Source organism: Erythrolamprus reginae, chromosome 11 (genome assembly GCF_031021105.1).
Source record: "Erythrolamprus reginae isolate rEryReg1 chromosome 11, rEryReg1.hap1, whole genome shotgun sequence".
Lineage (NCBI taxonomy): Eukaryota > Metazoa > Chordata > Lepidosauria > Squamata > Dipsadidae > Erythrolamprus > Erythrolamprus reginae.
In genome coordinates, this window is record NC_091960.1 from 1,035,092 (window position 1) to 1,056,767 (window position 21,676).

The window sequence follows — 21,676 nt, forward strand, 5'->3', positions numbered from 1 at the left end:
CAGAATCAACCCAATGAACAGAAGTTACCTTCGGAGGCTGTGGGAGCTTTGTCACTGGCAGCTTTGAAGAAGAAATTTGACTGACATTTCTCAGACGTGGTGTAGGTTCTCCTGCTTAAATGGGGGGTTGTGGTGTTGGACTAGATGACCTACAGGGTCCTTTTCCAATTCTTTTAATCTGTAAAAATAATATAATATTCTAGCTGCAGTTAATACATGATCCATCATGTATCATGACAATCATTAAGTGTTGTTCCTCATGATTCTTGACAATGTATATTTTCTTTTATGTATACTGAGAGCATATACACCAAGGCAAATTCCTTGTGTGTCCAATCACACTTGGCCAATAAAGTATTATCTTCCCTCCCCTCCCATCCCAACCCACTCCTTCATCAAGCATCTATCTGCTTTTCGATAACTTTCTGGCAATATTCCTAGCCAAAATGTCTCTGGTTTCAGTTCATCCCCTAAAGAATCGATGAAGGACTTTATGGGCTTCAAAAGTTTACACCCCCAAGAAAACTCATCCTCCAGGTAGCTGTGTTTGATCGGTCCAAGGCAGGCGGGAGGGGAGGAAACCCATTGTATTCTTGCATTCCTGAGAATTTCCCTTCTCTATTTTACCAGGTATAAGTGGGCTGAAAAGAACGGAGGAAAAAATGATGTGTCCTGCGATCTCACTTCGGGAGGACATTTCTTGAGGAAGGCTGATCCAAAGAAAGATCGAAATCGTTTATTTCTTGCATTTATGCATTCATCGTATTAATCACATGTTATTCCTTTATTCATTTTATTTTTATTAAATTTATTACATTTTTTGTATGTTCTGTTTATTTAAATTGTTTTTTTCTTTGTTTTTATATGTAGAAACTTAATAAAGATTATTTTTTTAAAAAAATAAAAGAATAAATTTCAATTATTGATCCCATATTGGACCCTGACTCCCATCCTCCCCAGCCACCAAGAGAAGCGGCTGCGGCTGATGGGAACGGCCGCCTGCCACTCTCCCCTCGGCACGAGGGATGCTCATCCCGGTCCAGGTGGCATCCAGCCGCTGCATCCGAGCTCTGCCATTGGCTGGGACCTTTCTCCAAGCCAGCCAATCAGCTTCACTTTACGTCAACGGCCCGCCGGCCGGAAAACAGAATTTCCGCCTGTTTCGGGGGTTGGGTTCTGAGAAGGGAGCAAGGCGACAGGCGCGGCCTAGAGCGGCCCACTGTGATGTCATCCGTCCCAGACTCGCGGGAGTCTGTCGAATCAACGTCTAGGCTCCCCCATGACGCGTTCTTTCCCGGGGTCTCGCGAGACTTCGCGGAATCTCCGCGTTAGGAGGCGGGGTTGTCTGTTTTGCTTCGAGGCGCCTCAGTTCGCCCCTCACCGGAAGGAGGAAGCCGGGCGAGCGACGGCCTGGTAAGCAGCGCCCAGGGGAACCGGGGCGACCTTTGACCCCTCGGGAGCCCCTCCCGCCCGGGGAATCCCCCTCCCGCGTGGCGGAACTCTGGGATTACAGCTCCCATCCTCCCCGGCCGCTCGCCCGGGGCTCTATAGGGGCCCTGGACTACAGTCCCCATCCTCCCCGGTCTCCTCTCCGAACCACCAGCCCCTCCCTCCCCGGCGGGACGGCCCCGCAGGCCCATCATTCCCAACGGGAGCCTCCTTCCCGTCAGCCGACGGTGGGCCCGCCCCTCCCCCAACGGGCATCCATTTCATGGTTTCTTTGCCTCCCACCTAGATTGTTTCTGTCAATAACTCAGGGGGGTGAACCTCTCTAATATTCCCCCTACATAGAAACATAGAAGATGGGAAGTGTTTTTAATAGGAAAGTGAACACAAGAACAAGGGGACACAATTTGAAGTTAGTTGGGGGAAAGATCAAAAGCAACGTGAGAAAATATTATTTGACTGAAAGAGTAGTAGATCCTTGGAACAAACTTCCAGCAGACGTGGTTGGTCAATCCACAGTCACTGAATTGAAACGTGCCGGGGATAAACATAGATCCATCCTAAGATAAAATACAGGAAATAGTACAAGGGCAGACTAGATGGACCAGGAGGTCTTTTTATGCCGTCAGTCTTCTATGTTTCTAAGATAATGAGAATGTCTGGAAAATAAGCTATAACGATTAATTTGGAAGAAAATTTAAAGTTAAAGGTGGTAGACCCAAGTGACAAAAATAGGAGTAAGGAGGCTGCATTAGAATAACAGTAAATATACCTTGAAGAATATAAATATATATATAAATATGGATAAGGGATACCATTTTGGCCAGAAATAGAAACATAGAAGACTGACGGCAGAAAAAGACCTCATGGTCCATCTAGTCTGCCCTGATACTATTTCCTGTATTTTATCTTACAATGGATATATGTTTATCCCAGGCATGTTTACATTCAGTTACTGTGGATTTACCAACCACGTCTGCTGGAAGTTTGTTCCAAGCATCTACTACTCTTTCAGTAAAATAATATTTCCTCATGTTGCCTTTGATCTTTCCCCCAACTAACTTCAGATTGTGTCCCCTTGTTCTTGTGTTCACTTTCCTATTAAAAACACTTCTCTCCTGAACCCTATTTAACCCTTTAACATATTTAAATGTTTCGATCATGTCCCCCCTTTTCCTTCTGTCTCCCAGACTATACAGATTGAGTCCATTAAGTCTTTCCTGATACGTTTTATGCTTAGGACCTTCCACCATTCTTGTAGCCCGTCTTTGGACCCCTTCAATTTTGTCAATATCTTTTTGTAGGTGAGGTCTCCAGAACTGAACACAGTACTCCAAATGTGGTCTCACCAGCACTCTATATAAGGGGATCACAATCTCCCTCTTCCTGCTTGTTATACCTCTAGCTATGCAGCCAAGCATTCTACCTGCCTTTCCTACCGCCTGACCACACTGCTCACCCATTTTGAGACTGTCAGAAATCCAGTCTATCTTACAATGGGTATATCTTTATATGGATATATGTTCATCCCAGGCATGTTTAAATGTACAGTATAAGTATACCGTATTTTTCGCTCTATAAGACGCACCTGCTGATAAGACGCACCTAGTTTTTAGAGGAGGAAAATAGAAAAAAAATATTTTGAGCCAAAAAGTAGGCTAAAATATTTATTACAATAACACTGCCCTAGGGGAATTGGGAAAATATACAAACAAGCCCCCCTCTCTCTTTCTTTCTATCTCTCCTTCTTTCTCTCTACCTTTCTTTCTCTTTCTCTCCCTTTCTCTGTCCCTCTCTTTCTCTCTGTCCCTCTCTTTCCTTCTCTCTGTCCCTCTCTTTCTTTCTCTCTGTCCCTCTCTTTCTTTCTCTCTGTCCCTCTCTTTCCTTCTCTCTGTCCCTCTCTTTCTTTCTCTCTGTCCCTCTTTCTTTCTCTCTGTCCCTCTCTTTCTTTCTCTCTGTCCCTCTTTCTTTCTCTCTCTTATCTCTCCTCTCACTCACTCTCTTTGTATCTCTCTCTTTCTCTCTCTCCTTCTCTATCTCTCCCTCTTTCTCTCTCCCCCTTTCTATCTCTCCTCTCCCTTTCTCTGTCCCTCTATTTCTTTCTCTCTGTTCTTCTCTTTCTTTCTCTGTCCCTCTTTCTTTCTCTCTGTCCCTCTCTTTCTTTCTCTCTGTCCCTCTTTCTTTCTCTCTCTTATCTCTCCTTCTCTCACTCACTCTCTTTGTATCTCTCTCTTTCTCTTTCTCCTTCTCTATCTCTCCCCCTTTCTATCACTCCTCTTCCTTTCTCTCTCTTTCTCTCTCCCTTATTTTTTCTGTTTTTCTGCTGTGGGCGGTTTAGGGCCCCTCAAACCCCGACGACCTCGCCCCCGGATCCTGGCCGGGACAGGGCAGCTTCCTCTGACAGGCGCCGCGCGGGGCCGAGGGGGCTCAGCAGGAGGCGCAGCGGCGGGCGGAGAGAGGGAGAGGGGCAGCGGCGTCCCTCCTGGCCTTGGCGGGCCGCCCGATCCTCCTCACCTCCTGCAAACGCGGCGGGCAGCGGGGGGAGAGCAAGGAGCCGGCTTCGGCGGGCGCGGGGCTTGGCTGGCTGGCGGGGGGAGCGCCGCTGGTGGTGCGAAGGGAGATCCTCCTCCGGGAGGGAGGGGGCCAGGCAGCAGCTAGCCAGCCGAGTTCGCAGCCAAACTTTGCACAGGCGGCGGCCGGCTGCGAGCGACTGGCTGGGTTTTGTGTCTTCAAGACCTCCCCGCCTCCTGAAGCGATTCCCGTAGCCTTCCCAAAGGCTCGGAACTGCCAACGCTCCTCCGGTGCTGCTCCGCCTCCTAAACCTGCGGGGTGGAGGCGTCCCCCGGCCCAGCACTTCCGGAGGCCAAAAGGTGCGGCTCTCTTCGGGGTTGGGAAGAGGAGAGGCGGCGACAGAGGCGGCGGTCTCCAGATGAGTATATCGCCGGCCCCCCCTCTGCTCCAGCGCCTCCCCCCCCCTCCCTGCCTGCATCTTCGCTCCATAAGACGTGGCTGATTTTTCATCCTACTTTGGGAGGAAAAAAACTGCGTCTTATGGAGCGAAAAATACGGTATATGTTTTGATATTATGGTATAGGTATGGATGTCTTTGTAAAGATGGTAAAAAAAAATTAAAAATTATTTCAGAATTTTCCCTCTGTGCTTCTCTTTCTCCGTGGTCAGAGAGAGCAATCATAAGAACAGTCATAATGTCTGACAGTGAAGACAGCAACTTCTCCGAAGATGAGAGCGAACGCAGCAGCGAGCCTGAGGAAGTGGAGGAGAACGAGGTGAGCCAGCCCGGTGAGGGCTGGGAATTGGCGTCCAGGGGGACTGATCCTTGTCTTCCCAGGAAAGCTGCTTCTGTTGAGCTTTAGTTTAGCCAGACGGGTTCTCCCTCGTCCCTGCAGGCAGAAGGGCGGGCCAGTCCTGTAGGAAGCGAGAAAGAAGTGGAGGAAGAGGAGGAGGAAGAGGAAGAAGAAGAATATGATGAGGAAGAAGACGAAGATGATGATCGGCCTGCAAAAAAACCCAGACACGGAGGTTTTATTTTGGACGAAGCAGGTAAAAACGCTCTACTTTAATGGTTGGGGCTGGATAGTACAGAATAAGGAACTCCTCAAACTTCCAACAGTTTGCTTAGTAACCATTCAAAGTTGCAACGGCACTGAAAAAAGTGACTTATGAAACGCTTATGACCAATGCAGCGTGGTCACAGATGTGGACGCTGGGCAATTTACTCATGACGGTGCAGTGTCTCAGATTTACATGATCCCCTTTTGACAAGCAAAGTCATTGGGGAAGCCAAATTCACTTAATGACTGTGTTGCTGCAATCATTGGCTTAACGGCTGTGGCAAGGAAGGCCATAAATAAAATGGGGCAAAATTCACTTAGCTGACCTGCATAGCAACATAAATTTTGTCATAGGAGGAGGACTATCCATATGCAGGAAATAACCAAGTTCTTTCTCTTTCTTCCCCTTTCTCTTTCTTCTCTCTTTCCAGATGTGGATGATGAGTATGAAGATGAAGATCAGTGGGAGGACGGAGCAGAGGACATCCTGGAGAAAGGTAGGGCCGTCTGCTGAAATCTGAGCACCAGAGAGCTCTAGATGTCAAGATCGGTCAAGACCTTGCAAAGCCTACAGGTCCAGCATACCTTTTCCTCTGAGGTTCCTGTGCTGATGGGGTTCCTGCTCCCCTCCACCTACCTTCCCCACCGGGCACTGCCTGGACAGGCGGGATCAAAACACAATCTCAGCATCTTGCGGAGCGTCTGTGAATTTCTCCCACTGGCTAAAAGAAAATTGACTGCCTGTCTGTTGAATAGGTTTCTCTTTCTCTCCTATTAGGATTGAGGAACATTTATTCAATGCACTTCTTAAAGTCTGTTGGTCCATCACCCTCTTCCCAACCTATAAAACCAAAAGCTTCTATGAAGCCCCAAAGTCCTTGGTTGAGGAAATGCACAAGGGTCTATTTTGTGCCGTAGCTGACAGAACGTCAGAGGCAGGAACTGAGCGCCTAAGGGCTGCTCCCCCACCTGGGTCCCAGCCCTTCCCCTTCCCAAGGCTGTCCCTCCCCCATCCCCAGCGCTTCCCCTCCACCCTTTTCCTGATGGCTTCTCCTTTGCGTTTCCGTGCATCTCATTCGCTTCTGCTTGGTTTGTGCTTCATCTTAATTTTGTTCCTTCCGCTTTTCTGTTCCCCATTCACCTCCATCCTCTGGTTGGTTTTGATGGTATTATTTGGCTCATACTGTCCGCCTTTCCACCACCACCACCACCACCACCACCTCTTCCTCCTCCCGAGCAGAAGAAATCGAAGGTAAGACAGTGTTTTTTGTTTTTCTCCTCTCCATTCCAGCTCCTCTCCTCTCCACCAGCTGCCTTCCTTCTCTGCTTCGTTTCTGCCAGGTGGGACGGAATGAATGGGGGACCTGAAGGGGCAGGGAAGAGGGCGTAGCTGCTGCAGGTAGCGCAGGGATCTTCTAGGTCAGGGTGCCCAGTGGTCCAGGCCTTCAAAAGCCCTCTGCAAGATCTGCAGCTGAGGTTCTTGGCTCATGTCAATAAATCCCTGTGCATAGAAAAAAGAGTCCATTTTCAACCCAGTTGCTTCTCTTTGAATGCTTCTTTTCTATGTGCAGGGACTGTAGGTGTGCAAACACGCCCACGCAAGCAATTATGGAAGCCTGCTGCTGTTGCTTCTCTGCCTCTGTCTCTCCTGAATGTCCCATAAGCCCCTTGGAGCATCAGTGTGCAGAATCAGGGCAGCCTGGCTGCAGTTATCAGTAGCTTTCTGGGGACTGCAAGAGCTGAAAAAGCCTCTCTCTTTTTTCCTACTTTCCTTCCTTCCTTTCTCCTTTTTCTGGGCTTTTTTGGTAAGCGTTCTAGACTTTGCAGAGAGCAGTGGACTTCCCCAGCCAGAAAACCTTATGAGTGGAAGCTGCTGGTCCTTCCTACATGGATTTCTCCTGAAATTTGCCCACTGCCTCTCTGCTTCTCCTTCTTTTTCTCCTGCCCTTTGCCAACTTTTTTCTTTCTTCTTAGCCTCCAACATCGACAATGTGGTGCTGGACGAAGACCGCTCTGGAGCCCGAAGACTGCAGAACTTGTGGAGGTAATGGGAAAGGGACATACTTGGGGGGGGGGGTGTCTTCTGGGGAACCCTGAGTTACATAGAGGACCCTATTATCTTAGCTATTTTTTATTAACTCCCACCTATTGTCTTACTTTTAATCTATAATATTCGTTTAGCAGATTAGAAGCCACCCAGAGTCGTGTGAAAGAGAGCTGGGTGGCAAATGATTTAATAAAATACAATAACATGCATAGCCCCCGGTCATAGGGACACTTATTATTATTATTATTAATTAGATTTGTATGCCGCCCTTCTCTGAAGACTCATGGTTGCAACCACATGGTTCATTCCTTTTTAGAAATTCTGCTTCTATATAGCACCGCAGAGCAAAGAGTACAGTCACCATGTGCTTTACTGCTCAACTGTTTTACTGTAACAGGAAACAAGTTCTAATTAGAAAAATGCATTCCAACGTTTCCTCTTTCTTTCCCCCCTACTTCCCTGCTCTCTGTCTCTCCCACTTTCTTCAGGGACCAGAGAGAAGAGGAGCTGGGCGAGTATTACATGAAGAAATACGCCAAGTCTTCCGTGGGCGAGACGTGAGTAGGGGCATCTCCTCTGCCAAAAGTCCCCTTCGGTTCCTGACCAGCAGCCCCGTTTCCTGGGTTCTCCCGGCCTTTCAGCCAGGATCTCTTTTTCCTTTGCTCTCTCCAGTGTGTATGGCGGCTCCGACGAGCTTTCTGATGACATTACACAGCAGCAGCTACTTCCGGGAGTCAAGTAAGAGACGATGGACTTTACCTGCGGGGTGTTGCGAGGAACGTTTGTAGGGGGCACAGGGCAGCAGTGGTGGTGGTGGCTGAAGGGGCTCAGCCAAGGCGTCTGGAGTCAGCTTGTTGGGTGGGGCAAACCAACCTTACAGGCTTTGTTTCCCCTCCTATTCAGGGATCCCAATCTTTGGACGGTGAAATGTAAGGTAAGTCTTTGTGGGTCAAGATTAGCCGGGCCCCACAGTAGGGGAACAGCAATGGAAGGGGTCAGGTGGCCCTCCACTTGGAGCCCTATTGCCACTGCTGCTTCTCTTGTGTCCACATCACAGATTGGGGAGGAGCGTTCCACCGCGATTGCCCTGATGAGGAAGTTCATCGCCTACCAGTTCACGGACACAGTGAGTGGGGTGGAAAGCGGGGAAAGGAGGAAGATTTCATGGGTCTCCTTTGGCTTTGTGCCCTTGGGCCCCTGGGTACGGGAGACCTATGTCCATTCCTAAATCCTCCCGAGACTTGGGCCTCTCTTGGCCTGGCCGCTCGGCCATAAAGTTAGGAATCTTTCCCTGCCCACGTGTGGGGTCGTGGCTAAGACTTTGGGAGTGTGGTAGAAGAAGGCCTGGTCCTTTCGTAAAAGATCTATGGAGAAAAATAAGAAAGGTCCTTTCTTGTACACAAAACCCTTTGACTCCCCTGGTGCCTTGTTTTATTGATATGGACAATTCAAAGCAGCAAACAAACACAATGCTCCTTCCTCAGCTTTTTCTCACAACAACCCTGTCAGGTGGATTGGCAGAGAGGGAGGGAAACTGGTCCAAAATTGCCCAGCCAGCTTTCATGCCTAAAGCAGGACTACAAGTCACTAGATCTCCTGGTGATTGACCTAAGGTCTCTTGAACCTGCCCTCTTATGCATGGTACCTTTTGCGTGTTTCTGCCGACAACAACAGGGAAGGCTTCTCCTGCCCTGGCCCGTGCGTTGTGTAGCCTCCCCTCCTGCCTGCTGTTGTGTCTCCGCAGCCCTTGCAGATCAAATCGGTGGTGGCCCCTGAGCACGTGAAGGGCTACATCTACGTGGAGGCCTACAAGCAGACCCACGTGAAGCAGGCCATCGAAGGGGTGGGCAACCTCCGGATGGGCTACTGGAACCAGCAGATGGTGCCCATCAAGGAAATGACCGACGTCCTGAAGGTGGTGAAAGAGATGACCAACCTCAAGCCCAAGTCTTGGGTGCGGCTCAAGAGGGGGATCTACAAAACGGACATCGCTCAGGTGAGCCCAGTTCAGAGGGGGCGTTTTTCAGGGAGAAGGTTTAACTGTTTGCAGAAGATATTTCACACGATCCCCTTTCAGGACCTCCAAGACAGGTCAATGGGGAAGCCCGGTTCACCTGGCCGTAAGTCCAAGACCCCTCAGAAGTTCTCCGCACTGACCGAAGCCACTTCCTTCTTTCGTTGCTAGGTCGATTACGTGGAGCCCAGCCAGAACCAGATCTCGCTCAAGATGATTCCGCGCGTTGATTTCGATCGCATCAAAGCTCGAATGAGCCAGGTAGGTGACGTGTGGCCTGACAGGAAGAACTCTGGGCTTAAATGTCTTGAAGCTTTTCTGATATTCTGCTTGAGCCTTCATTTTTCCTCCCTTAATCATTGTTTGGGGTTGCAGCAGTTGCCCGGTCTTCTCTTTTGTAAGACAGTAAGTATTTGACCAACGGTTCATCCAAGTCTTTTTCCATTTGCAGAAAGATTGGGTGGCGAAATGTAAGAAATTCAAGCGGGCCCCCCAACGTCTCTTTGATGCGGAAAAGATCCGGTGAGTGAGTTACACGCAGGGCCTCTGTGCATTGCCATGGTTAGATGCCCGTGATTGCGAACCTATCACATGTGTGCTGGAAGTGACACACAGAGTCATCTCTCACCCATTGCTCTCCCGGATTCTGGTGCATCAACCAGCTGGTCTTCACGTGCAAGGGAGCATGGAAACCAGGAGAGCAGCATGCACACCGACTACCTGGCCTCTGCATTAGCATATGTGCCAGAAGACCAGGTAGACGGTGCCTGTACCGGGCGGCTGCTCTCCTGGGTTCTGGCGTCCATGTGCTGCTGTTTCGGCATTTGGTGCGGAAAAGATTCACCCGCCCCGTTACATGTGCTCCAAATTCAGATGCTGGGCAACTGGTTCACACGGAGGTGGTACTCAGTCGGTGCTGACCAGTCCTGGAGAACCGATAGCAGGAGTTTTGAGTAGTGGGGGCTTTCCCACCAAGCCTCTCTTCCTCCCCTCCTCTCCAGGTCTTTGGGGGGTGACGTGGCCTCCGATGGGGATTTCCTCATCTTTGAAGGGAATCGCTACAGCCGGAAAGGGTTCCTCTTCAAGAGCTTCGCCATGACGGCTGTGGTGAGGATGGGGGCTGCTTGCTTGGGGGGAGGGGGGGGAGGGAGATGGGTGTTCAGAGTTTGTGGACCAATATTTTACTCCTTGTCCCTTTTCATCCGGGCTCTTGTTAATGCTTAATCTTTCAATGCCAAATGTTTTTAATACTAGGGGGCGTCATCACTGCTAGAAGGGGGTGGAGGTTCTGGAACGGAGGCAGAAGAGAAGGGGGGGGGGACCCCGGGCTTCTTGGTGCTCCCCGGACTTGGATGGGTTTATATTCCCAACGTTGCAATACCAAACTCGATCACATCAACATTGCCACTACTGAGAATACTAGTCACTACTATATCTTTTTTTAAAAAATAAACTTTATTAATTTTCAGTAAAAAAAGACATATAAACTTACAAACATTTAAACACATATTAGGGGTTACAATTACCCCTCTTTTCTTGAAGTCAATTTTTAATACAGAAAAAAGGATAAAATCTTAAATCTTTAAATCAAACTAATATTCTAATCGAAAAGAAGAACTTTGTTTACATATTCTAATAAACATAAAGTTAAATTGATTTTTTAAAAAAGCCAACAACACTAACAACAACAAAAAATATCAATAACATTTAACTATATTCATACCGTTTTCATTACCTTATTTTCAACTTTATTCTTATCTATCCATGTATAAACTTTATCCCAAATAATATAAAAATCAGATTCTTCGTGATCATTCAGCCTTCTCGTCGTCATATCCATCTCTGCACAATCCAGAATATTTTTAACTACATCCTCTTTTGGGGGGATATCTTCCCCTTTCCAATTTTGTGCATAAACTATCCTAGCGGCTGTTAATAGCCACTACTATATCAACAGAGAGCTTCAAAGACCACACAGTCTTTTTCCTCCTCCTCCTTCTCTTCTCCACAAATCCCCCCTTTCTTCTAGCACTGATGATGTTACCTAGTTGGATAATGAAACGTGTGCAAGTAAACCACCAAGCTGAGAGAATAAGAAGGACCCCACAGTCCTCTTCCTCCCTACACACAGACAATCCTCCCTTCTAGCAATGTTACCTAGGCTGATACTCAGGTCTTGAAAAGACATTTTCATGGTGTCAAGGATATTAAGTGGAGACCAAGATGAAGCAGTTTTTAAAGGAAAAAAATATTTAAGATAAATTATCACAGCAAGTTGTATTTGGTAAAGCAATGCACTCGTTAAATTTACTCATTGAAACTAAATATTAGATTTGTATTTATAATGTTGGTTGCCTTGTGTTCAGTAAATATACGATGCATTGCTAGGATTGTTGTTCAAAGGTTCATATTAAAAAAAGATACTGACATGGCTGTCACATTGTTACTGAAGACTATGATTAAATTAACTCTTCTGGGTCAATTTCTCCCCCTCCCAAATCGCTGGCTCTCTTTTTTGACCTCAGATCACCGATGGAGTGAAGCCCACCTTGTCCGAGCTGGAGAAATTTGAGGACCAGCCCGAAGGGATCGACTTGGAGGTGGTGACTGAAAGCACAGGTGTGCCCCCTGCCGCCTTCTCCCACCTGTCAAGGGGACGCTGCCTTGATGTGGCAGGGAAGAGGGCACCGGGTGTCCATGTCTTCAGCTATGACCAGCCACCTTTTCTGGCTCCTGGATAAGGGAGCCCGTCGGAAGGCCCTCGAAGGACAGTGGATCTTCACACCTTCCTGTTGTGGTTTCAGGGAAGGAACGGGAACACAACTTCCAGCCAGGAGACAACGTGGAGGTGTGCGAAGGGGAGTTGATCAACCTGCAGGGGAAGATCCTGAGCGTGGACGGGAACAAGATCACCATCATGCCCAGGCACGAAGACCTCAAGGTAAGGGCCTCTTGAGCCATTTCTCTGGCTCTCAGCTTCAGCCGGCCAGTGTCTTCTCTCTCCCCCCACCTTTACAAAAAGGCCCCCGGAAAGCAACCATCCACCATTCTGTCTATGGGTCCTCAGGAGGAGAGGGGCCTTCTTCAGGTCTGGGGCAGAGAACCAGCTACCTCTCTCTCTCTCCCCAAGGGCTGCATCCTGGCTCCGAGCAACAGGGGTTCCTGTCTGGCCAGGAAGGCAAACCAGGGTTAACCAAGTTTGTCTCATCCAGGATTGTGTAACCTGGGCTGTCTTCCAAGGCTCTGGAGCAGAAAAACCTGCTCCTTTAGATGTTGTGCTTTCCTGTGGCTGATTTATTTCCCTCTATAAATGACATTTAACTTGATTCTTACAGCCCCCCTGCTGGAGGAAGCCTCATTTGCCTTGGGGTGTTATACGAACGCTTCCTATAAGTCAGTGCTTCCTACCCTTAGCAACTTTTAAGATGTGTGGACTTCAACCCCCAGAGTTCCACAGCCAGCATTTGTGAATTCACCTGGAATTCCACACCCAGATGAATGGACTTGATTTTCAGAAATTGAAGTCCACATATCTTAGAGTTGCTAAGGCTGAACATTGATGCTGCAAACCCCAACTCTGGCCTCTCCTGTGCAAGGCCGGAGCCTCACTTCCCATGCAGCAAACAAAGCCCCTATTTGCTCTTTTCCTCTGCTCTTTTGCCCCCCCCCCCCCCCCCTTCCAGGACATGCTGGAGTTCCCAGCTCAGGAGCTGCGCAAATACTTCAAAATGGGAGACCACGTGAAGGTCATCGCCGGGCGCTTTGAGGGCGACACGGGGCTGATTGTCCGCGTGGAGGAGAATTTTGTCATCCTTTTCTCTGACCTGACAATGCACGAGGTGAGTGGCCAAGGGGAACCAGAGAATTCAGGGTCTGCGAGGCACCTGCTATAGAGTTACAGGTCCGGCTGGGTGGTGCGGAGTGGAGAAGGGGAAACAGAGAGTAAACCTCACTTCCTTCTAACCCTGATGATGTACCCTAGTTGGGTCACGAAATGTCTGAAAGAAAACTGCCAAGCACAGAGAGCAGCAAGGACCCCACAGTCGTCCTCTTACTCCTGTTTCTTCCCACCTCCACAGCTCAAAGTTCTCCCCCGAGACCTTCAGCTCTGCTCCGAGACCGCCTCTGGGGTGGACGTGGGGGGCCAGCACGAGCTGGGAGAACTAGTGTTGCTGGACCCCCAGACCGTCGGGGTCATTGTGCGTCTGGAACGCGAGACCTTCCAGGTGGGTGGGTGATTCAGAAATTGCAGCCCCTGAGCCTTTGGCTGTTGTTGGTTTAAGACTGATACGACTTCTATGGTCAGGAATCCCGAAACCTGGTTAGTGGGCTGGGTGATTGGACCCTCTGCCTAGTTTGACATGAGCCTGATGTCCAAATTCCCTTTCCTGCTTGGGCATTTCTTGCAAGGTGGAGCAGCTGGCCTCGAATCTATCAACTGAGCCCCCTCCTCAAATCTATGGCCCTGAGGGACCCAGGGGAGGCAGCAGGGGCTTGGCGAGCACCCCCTGGCAACCTCTCCTGCCGCCCGACCCTCAGCCTGGCTCTCTTCTCCTCGTCCTCATTCAGGTCTTGAGCATGAACAACCAACTGGTGACTGTGAGGCACCAGGCAGTGAATCGAAAGAAGGACAATCGCTTTGCTGTCTCCCTGGACTCTGAGCAGAACAACATCCACGTGAAGGACATTGTGAAGGTCATCGAAGGGTCTCATTCGGTGAGCTACCCACCCACCCACCAGGTCGGGCGTTGGGGGGGGGCACAGGTGCCCGAATTCTGATCACCTGACTGTGGGGTGGCTGCAGTGGTTATACGTCTGAGGACCTAGGCCATTTTCTTCAGGGTTGATGTAACTGGGGTTGCTGGGCGAATGGGTTGTAAGTCAAGGAGGAGTTGTGATTTGTGGCTCCTCTGCCTCCTTCCAGGGCCGCGAGGGGGAGATTCGGCACCTCTTCCGTGGCTTTGCTTTCCTGCACTGTAAGAAGCTGGTGGAGAACGGAGGGATGTTTGTCTGCAAGACGAAGCATTTGATCCTGGCGGGGGGCTCCAAGGTGAGGCAGCCCCTTCCCCCTCCGGCCCTGCCTGTTCTTTTGTGGGTCCATAAAGGGAACTCGTGGGAGGGAAGTGTTTAGGAGGGTGCAGAACTCTCCAGTTATCAAGGACACACAGAGAGGAAAACGTGGGATTCCAGGAGATATGAGTAATTATTCAGTCATACAAACACAGATACATTAAAGTTCGATTAGTCTTTACTTTAGAAATAGCACAGTCAAACAGTCCGGTCATACACATTCAAACCAATCAATATCTTTCAATACAATAATAATAGTACAAGCCTGTCTTTGTCTTACATATCAGACATAGATTACAGCTTACAAATACATCAAACTATCATCGAACACACAGAACTTACTACATCAGTCACAGTGAATCAGGAGGAAAAACAGCGCAGAAAGAGGCTCATGCTCTCTGGCTCCCTCTCGTGGGAATTTGCAGCACCACTGCTTAAATCTATGCTACCTTCAGTACATTCAAGCAACCCTCGTTAGCTTGTTTATATACTGCAAACCCCACTGTTTTGCACATGGTGCTAATAGAAAGCCTCACCCCAGACGAGCCCTGTCAGCTTTCCCAAACCTGGCCTGGAACTGGCTATACCTGCTCCTTCTTTAGGGGCTTGGAGGAATGGGGGTGGAGAGGAGGGACTAGGGACACTATCGGTTAAGTCCACCTATTGATTGACTGCCAACTGCCAAGATGGCCAACATACCCAATACACCTTCCCCCTCCTCCTATTTGCCCCATAAGAACAGGCCTGTGAGGTGGGTTGGGCTGAGGGAGGGACTGACCCAAAGTCCCCCAACCAGCTTCCGTGCCTGAGGCGGGACTAGAACTCACCGTCTCCTGCTTTCTGCCCTGGTGCCTTCACCACTAGACCAAACTGCACCTTCCTTTTCGCAGCCCCGGGATGTCACCAACGTCACGGCTGGAGGCTTCATGCCCATGAGTCCTCGGATGAACAGCCCTATGCACCCCAGCTCTGGAGGTGGGTAGGAGGAGGGGGGGCCCTCGGGGGGGGTGTGAGGGGGGCCCCCACCATCCTTCTCCCTCGCTGGGAGGGCAGGAATTGCAGCAGCCAGAAGAAAGGGGAGAAGCCAGTGGACCAAAGAAGGGAGGGGGGAGATGATCCTTCGTAAAGAAACTGACCTCAAATCTGTTGAATCCGATTTGGAGGCCGCCACAGCCCAATCCCCCTCCCCACCCTTTGAACCGAGTGTCCAGTTCCGGGCATGGAAACAGCGCCTGCCCTCTACCCCCAAGTCCTCCTCCAGGAGTCCTGAGATTGGCAGGACCCATCAAATGGCAATGCCCTCCCAAGAGGACAGGTGGAAGGGCACCCGATGGACTAGCCCAGCAGGGGCATCTGTGCCTGTCTTCATCCAGGGGCCACCATGCTTCCCCTGGGGAGGCCCTGCCCCTTTTCTCACCTCCTCTTACCCTTCTGCAGGGCTACGGGGCGGCTTTGGCGGGGGCGGAATGAACCGAGGCCGTGGGCGCAGGGACAATGAACTCATTGGGCAGACGGTGCGGATTTCCCGAGGGTCTTACAAAGGTGAGAGGTCACTTGTCTTTTTGTCGTTGCCATTGTTAAGAGCATTGCATGGTCCTTAAGCGAATCCAGCACCCTACATTGACTTGGCTGGGAGGGCTGTGCCCCCTGATTGCTCACCTGTAGCCAGGGGTGAAAGATCAGGTCCAAATGTGAAGGTCCAGTTAGGTGGATGTGCTGCTACTCGTCCCCACCTAGAGGAATCTTCTCGATCAAAGTTAGCACCTGGAAGGACAGGTAGGCCAGTATGGCCCCTTTACACCCTGTGGACTTCAATTCCCAGAATTCCCGAGCCGGCTGTGCTGAAAGCGGAAGTTCACAAGTCGTACAAAGGGTCCATAACTGCCCACCCGTCTCCTGGGAGTTAGAACTGCATCTACAGAATTGGACTCAGCTCATTTGCGGCTACGTAGAGATTCCAGGCTGAGCCCTCATTTAAAGTCCGATGACCTCTGTGCTCGTTTTTCCCAGGCTACATCGGGATGGTCAAGGATGCCACGGAATCCACCGCCAGGGTAGAGCTGCACTCCACGTGCCAGACCATCTCAGTGGATCGGGAACATCTGACGATCGTGTAAGAGCCGCCGGGAGTCAGATTTGAGATGGGGAGGGGGGCAAGCACCTCTGGGCTAGACTGAGGACCCAGCCCAGCCAAGTGGAGGACGTGCCAGATGTTCGGACTCACTTATTCCCGTTCCTCCTTCTGCAGAGATTCCAAGAAGCCGTCCGGCATGCCCTCTGGCTATGGACGGACCCCCATGTACGGCTCCCAGACGCCTATGTATGGCTCAGGCTCCCGCACACCCATGTATGGGACCCAGCACGATGGTGAGTAGGAGAAAGAGGGTGGCACACTGATCTTTCTGGCCGGGAGAGGTCAGTGGGTGTTGTGTGGCCTGTCGGCCATCTGCCCCTCAAGCAGTTGAATCAAAGGAGAGCAATGGAAATCTATGGGCCAGGCCTTGGGGCAGAAGAGCCACCGCTGCTAGCGAAGCCCCACTCTAGCTCTGGGGATAAAAGGCGTGGGGCGGAGATGGATAGAAGATGTGGCAGGCAACTTTTTGTCTCCCTGCCGGACAAACGGGGGTGAGAGAGAAGCATTCTGCTAGGGTTGCTGTCCCTCTTAATGAAGGGATCTTTGGGTTAACTTCAGGGGGCTTGTGGTGTTTGGGGGGCTGGGCCAAAGCAGTGGGCTTCTTAGCATCTGATCTGTTGGCTCCCACAAAGGCCTCTCCCACCCTTATTGTCCACCCTTATTGTATATTTGAACAAGGAGGCTGTTCCTGGAATTGCCTGCCCAGCAACAAGCAACTATAAAGGCCAAGCAGAAAAGCAGCTGGGGTTGGTGGATGTTGTGGTTGTTGTGTGGGAGTAGCAGTAGGAGGTGGCACGTAGCAGTGTAAGTCGTTTAACACAATAGCAGTAACAAGTGTCTGTTTTCCAGGAAACCGGACACCGCACTATGGTTCCCAAACACCCTTACATGACGGCAGCCGGACCCCTGCCCAGAGCGGCGCCTGGGATCCCAACACCCCCTCGAGGTAGGACTTCCGGTCCGGTGGAGGAGGCAGGCTGGGGGAGGGCCAGCACGGGAGCTGAACTGGATGCTTCTTCTACAGGACAGAGGAAGAATTTGACTACGGTTTCGACGACGAGCCCACGCCGTCTCCCCAAGGCTATGGGACCACCCCCAACCCCCAGACACCGGGCTACCCAGACCCTTCGTCCCCGCAGGTCAATCCTCCGTACAACCCTCAGACGCCTGGGACCCCCGCCATGTAAGTGCACCAGCGCTGAGCTCGCTTGGCTGGAGGGCGGCCCACGGGTTGGTCGGCTAACTCGGGACAGGGGCCTGTGCAGAGGCTTAGGGGAGCCGCCTCCTGCAGCTGTCCTGGGATTCTACGGGTGGAAGAGGATAGTTGTGGCTTCTTGGTGTTTCATGACCCGAGTGGATCAGCGTATCAGTGTTAGAAGGGGGGGGGGTTTGATGTCCTGCCTGCTCTGAACAAAGCCTCTTGTCTTGCCACAGGTATAACACCGACCAGTTCTCTCCGTACGCCGTTCCGTCTCCTCAGGGCTCCTACCAACCGAGTCCCAGCCCTCAAAGTTTCCACCAAGTGGCTCCTAGTCCTGTGGGCTACCAGAACACCCACTCGCCTGCCAGCTACCACCCGACTCCTTCGCCAATGGCTTACCAGGTACGCGCTTGAGAAAGCCAAACAATGGACGTTCTCTCCCTCGGGAGCCCATGGGGCCCATCTAAATTTGTTGTTTTCTCACGCACGCAGAAAACGTGGGATTGTAGTAGATATCTCGGAGATGTGAGTAATTACCCAGTCATTCAAACAGATACATTAAAGTGCAATCAGCTTTTACTTTTAGAAATAGCACAGTCAAGCTAAACAGTCCAGGTCACCCACATTCAGATCATTCAGTATCTCTCAGTACAGTAATCTTCTCATCAGCCTCTCCCTGCCCTACACATCAGACATATATTACAGCTTACAAATACATCAGACTGTCTTATAGAATAACACAGGCAAAGTGTCAATAGCAAATGAATCAGCAGAGAGGATCATAATCTCTATCGCCCTCTTATGGCAACTTACAGTAGCACACTCAATCGGAACTCAGTAATACACTTAAAGCTATATTAACTTAATACAGTGATCCCTCGATTAGCACGGTCTCGATTAGTGTGAAACGCTACAACACGGTTTTTCAAAAAATATTAATTAAAAAATACTCCACGGTTTTTTTGCTATACCACGGTTTTTCCCACCCGATGACGTCATACGTCATCACCAAGAGTCACTTCTCTGTCTCTTTCTCTTTTTTTCCTGTCATTCTCTGCTTCAATCATTTTCTCATTTCTCTTTTTTTCTCCCCTTTTTTCTATCATTTCTCTCTCTCTTTCTCTCCCTGTTGCCGGCGTGGTATATGAGAGAGAAAGAGAGAGGCAGAGGTCGGGCGCATTACCGGGAGGTGGAGGCGGCGTGGGGATGCTGGGTGCCGGGGACACCGAGGAGGGGGTGGACGTGGCCTCTCAGCTGCAGAGCCGAACAAGGGCGGAGGCAACGGCGGAGTCCGGCGCTGGGGCCATGCGGGGCCGCTCATCCAGGGGGGCGTGGACTGGCAAGTCGCCCTCCTTTCTCTCTCTCTCTCTTATACCACACCGGTAACAGGGAGAGAAAGAGAGAGAGCGGAGGGCACCTTGCCGGTCCAAGCCCCCCTAGATGAGCGGCTCCGCATGGCCCCAGCGCCGCCCAGGCAAAGGGGAAACCCCAAGATCGCTTGCCGCTTGCCGTATTGCAGCGAAGGAGGCGAAGCAAGGCTCCAAGCTGCAATACGGCAAGCGGCAAGCGATCTTGGGGTTTCCCCTTTGCCTGGGCGGCGGGAAGACCAAGGGAAGGTTCCTTCAGCCGCCCAACACCTGATCCGCTCCGCAGCGCGGCAGCAGCGAGGAGCCGAAGATGGGGTTTCCCCTTTGCCTGGGCAACAGGGAAACCCCATCTTCGGCTCCGCGCTGCGGAGCAGATCAGCTGTTGGGCGGCCGAAGGAACCTTCCCTTGGTCTTCCCCGCCGCCCACACGCAAACTCCACCATCTGTGCATGTGCGGCCATGAAAAAAATGGCGCGCATGCGCAGATGGTGTTTTTACTTCCGCACCACTATAACGCGGAAATCGATTAGTGCGGGAGGTCTTGGAACATAACCCCCGCGCTAATCGAGGGATCACTGTACATACAAACGTATAATCCCCTTGTTTATATATTGCCAACCCAACTGTTTGGACAAAGTCTTAGCAAGATCTTTTGAAAAGGCATCTTTGCTGCTTCTCCAAGAACATAAAATAACACATGGTTTGAATTTATTTATTTGTTTATTGGCTCAGTTTGTATGCCTCCCTATGGACTATGGGTGGAATAAATGTCTAAGCAATCACTCATTCATGTCACCTGTCACAGCCAAGCACCTGCCTAGAACCAGCCCTGATTTTTCTTATGGAGTCTCTTTCTCTCTCTCTCTCTCTCTTTCTTTCTCTCTCTTCCTTTCTCTCTCTCTCTCTCTCTCTCTCCAGGCTAGCCCCAGTCCCAGCCCGGTGGGCTTCAGCCCTATGACCCCGGGGGCTCCTTCCCCAGGAGGCTACAACCCTCACACCCCTGGCTCTGGGATTGAGCAGAGCTCCAGCGATTGGGTCACCACCGATATCGAGGTCAAAGTGCACGACGCGTACCTGGACAGCCAGGTGGTGGGGAAGACCGGAGTCATCCGCAGCGTGAGTGTAAGTGGCTGGACCAGGACGTAGAAAAGGGGTGTGGACAAGGGGTTGAGTTTTTTCTCCTGCAAGAGTCGAAAGCGGAAAACCTAGAGCAGTGATGGCGAACTCCCCACGCTGCCCCTGCAGCGGTATCTTAGCAACGGCTCCTCATAGGGTCCTTCCTCGTTCTTGTCCATCTTCATGGCTACCGTTTCAGGCTGGTCAGCTGAAGCGAGAGGGTCCTCTTGTCACCAGAGTTAGAGCAGGTGAGCTTTCCTGTGCTTGGCGCTTCCAGCTTGTCACCTGGGTGGTTCTCTTTCTTCCCCCCTCCCCTCCCTTGTTTGCCCTGCTAGGGTGGGATATGTTCGGTCTACGTCAAGAAATGTGAAAAGGTGGTCAGCATTTCAAGCGAACACCTGGAACCTGTGACACCAGCCAAGAATGATAAGGTAGGTCGAAGCTTTTGCCTCCAGGCAGCCTTCCCTGTCCCTGTCTTTCCCATCCATCCCCTCAACTCTGTCTGTCTGTCGGTCTATTTATCTATCGATCTAATCTTCCATCCATCCAGCCATTCATCTTGGTCTATTTATCTGTCTGTCATCTATCTAATTTATCATCCATCCATCCCCTCAACTCTGTCTGTCTGTCTGTCTATCGATCTAATCTTCCATCCATCTATTTATTTATCTAGCTATCTAATTTATCATCCATCCAATCAACATTCTCTCCCTTCCTTCCTCCCCCTTCTGTCTGTCTGTCTCTCTGTCTATCTATCATCTATCTATCATCAATCCAATCTTCCGTCCATCCACTCAGCCTGAACTATTTATCTCTCATTTATCTACTCTAATATTTACCATCTATCCATCCACTTGACTCCGTCTGTCTGTCTACCTAATGTAATCTACCTGTGTGGCTGCTCCTCTCTGCAGCTGCCTTTGAGCAAAAGGCCTGAGAGGAAGCCTTGCTTTATAGCCTGTCTGAGTTTTCTCCTGCCTTGCAGGTCAAAGTCCTCTTGGGAGAAGACCGTGAAGCGACGGGGATGTTGCTGAGCATTGATGGGGAAGACGGCATCATCCGCCTGAAGTCGGAAGAGGAGATCCGTATTCTCAACTTGCGTTTCATAGGCAAACTCGTGGAAGCTTAGCAGGGCGGAGAACAAGAACGAGAGAGAGCGGCTGGCGATGTTTTCTTCCCAATTTTTTCACTTACAGCACCGCCAAGGTTTGAACAGATTTGCTCCAGAGGAAGGTTTATATTTTTTGGGTGCGTGTACGAGTTCCTTCCGGCCGCCTGTTTATCCAGCACTATGGGTGACTGCGTGGGTGAGGGGCAATCTAGCAATCGTGTTATGAAGAAGAGCTGCCGCCAGTGGAGCCCCGTGCCTGGCCATTCCCCCCTCTTCCGCAGCACTTTATGGCCTCTTCGGCACCACAACATCCAACCTGTAGATTGTTTTAATAAAATCATCTCAGAAATATGTTATGTTGTGAGTTCCTGCTTACAGAAACCTTGAATTTGTCTGTCTTCCTTCCTTCCTTATTCGGGTATTGCTTAACTTAAAACCACAGGCCAAAATTTTATCTTGCTGAGTTTTGACTCATTTTACTACTTTTCTTGCCACATCTATTAAGCGAATCCCAGCAGTTGTCATATAACATGAATGTTCAATGCATCTGGCTTCCCCATTATCGGAAGGTGGCCGGTCATTGCAAGTGTCATAACTC

The 21,676-nt window shown here is 50.4% G+C and overlaps 1 protein-coding gene across 3 annotated transcripts; it reads left to right on the plus strand.

Annotated features, from left to right (window-relative positions):
- The first annotated feature begins 1,305 nt into the window (after window positions 1-1,305).
- Window positions 1,306-21,429, plus strand: SUPT5H (SPT5 homolog, DSIF elongation factor subunit). 3 transcript variants are annotated; one of them, XM_070763934.1, is made up of 31 exons: window positions 1,313-1,413; window positions 2,751-2,946; window positions 4,627-4,733; window positions 4,854-5,007; window positions 5,450-5,515; window positions 6,259-6,270; window positions 6,993-7,062; window positions 7,554-7,622; window positions 7,738-7,803; window positions 7,969-7,999; window positions 8,123-8,191; window positions 8,810-9,061; window positions 9,251-9,340; window positions 9,531-9,601; window positions 10,081-10,186; window positions 11,605-11,698; window positions 11,884-12,020; window positions 12,763-12,918; window positions 13,159-13,305; window positions 13,649-13,795; window positions 14,004-14,129; window positions 15,040-15,124; window positions 15,587-15,691; window positions 16,160-16,262; window positions 16,398-16,516; window positions 17,133-17,229; window positions 17,308-17,466; window positions 17,718-17,886; window positions 19,770-19,973; window positions 20,303-20,398; window positions 20,953-21,429. In XM_070763934.1, the coding sequence occupies exons 2-31, from the start codon at window positions 2,943-2,945 to the stop codon at window positions 21,094-21,096; spliced, it is 3,255 nt and encodes a 1,084-aa protein (XP_070620035.1). In that variant the 5' UTR covers window positions 1,313-1,413; window positions 2,751-2,942; the 3' UTR covers window positions 21,097-21,429. The 3 variants fall into 3 exon arrangements, with proteins under 3 accessions (XP_070620038.1, XP_070620035.1, XP_070620037.1); XM_070763937.1 differs by lacking the exon at window positions 2,751-2,946 and having other exon boundaries at window positions 1,306-1,413; XM_070763936.1 differs by lacking the exon at window positions 6,259-6,270.
- Window positions 21,430-21,676: the final 247 nt, after the last annotated feature.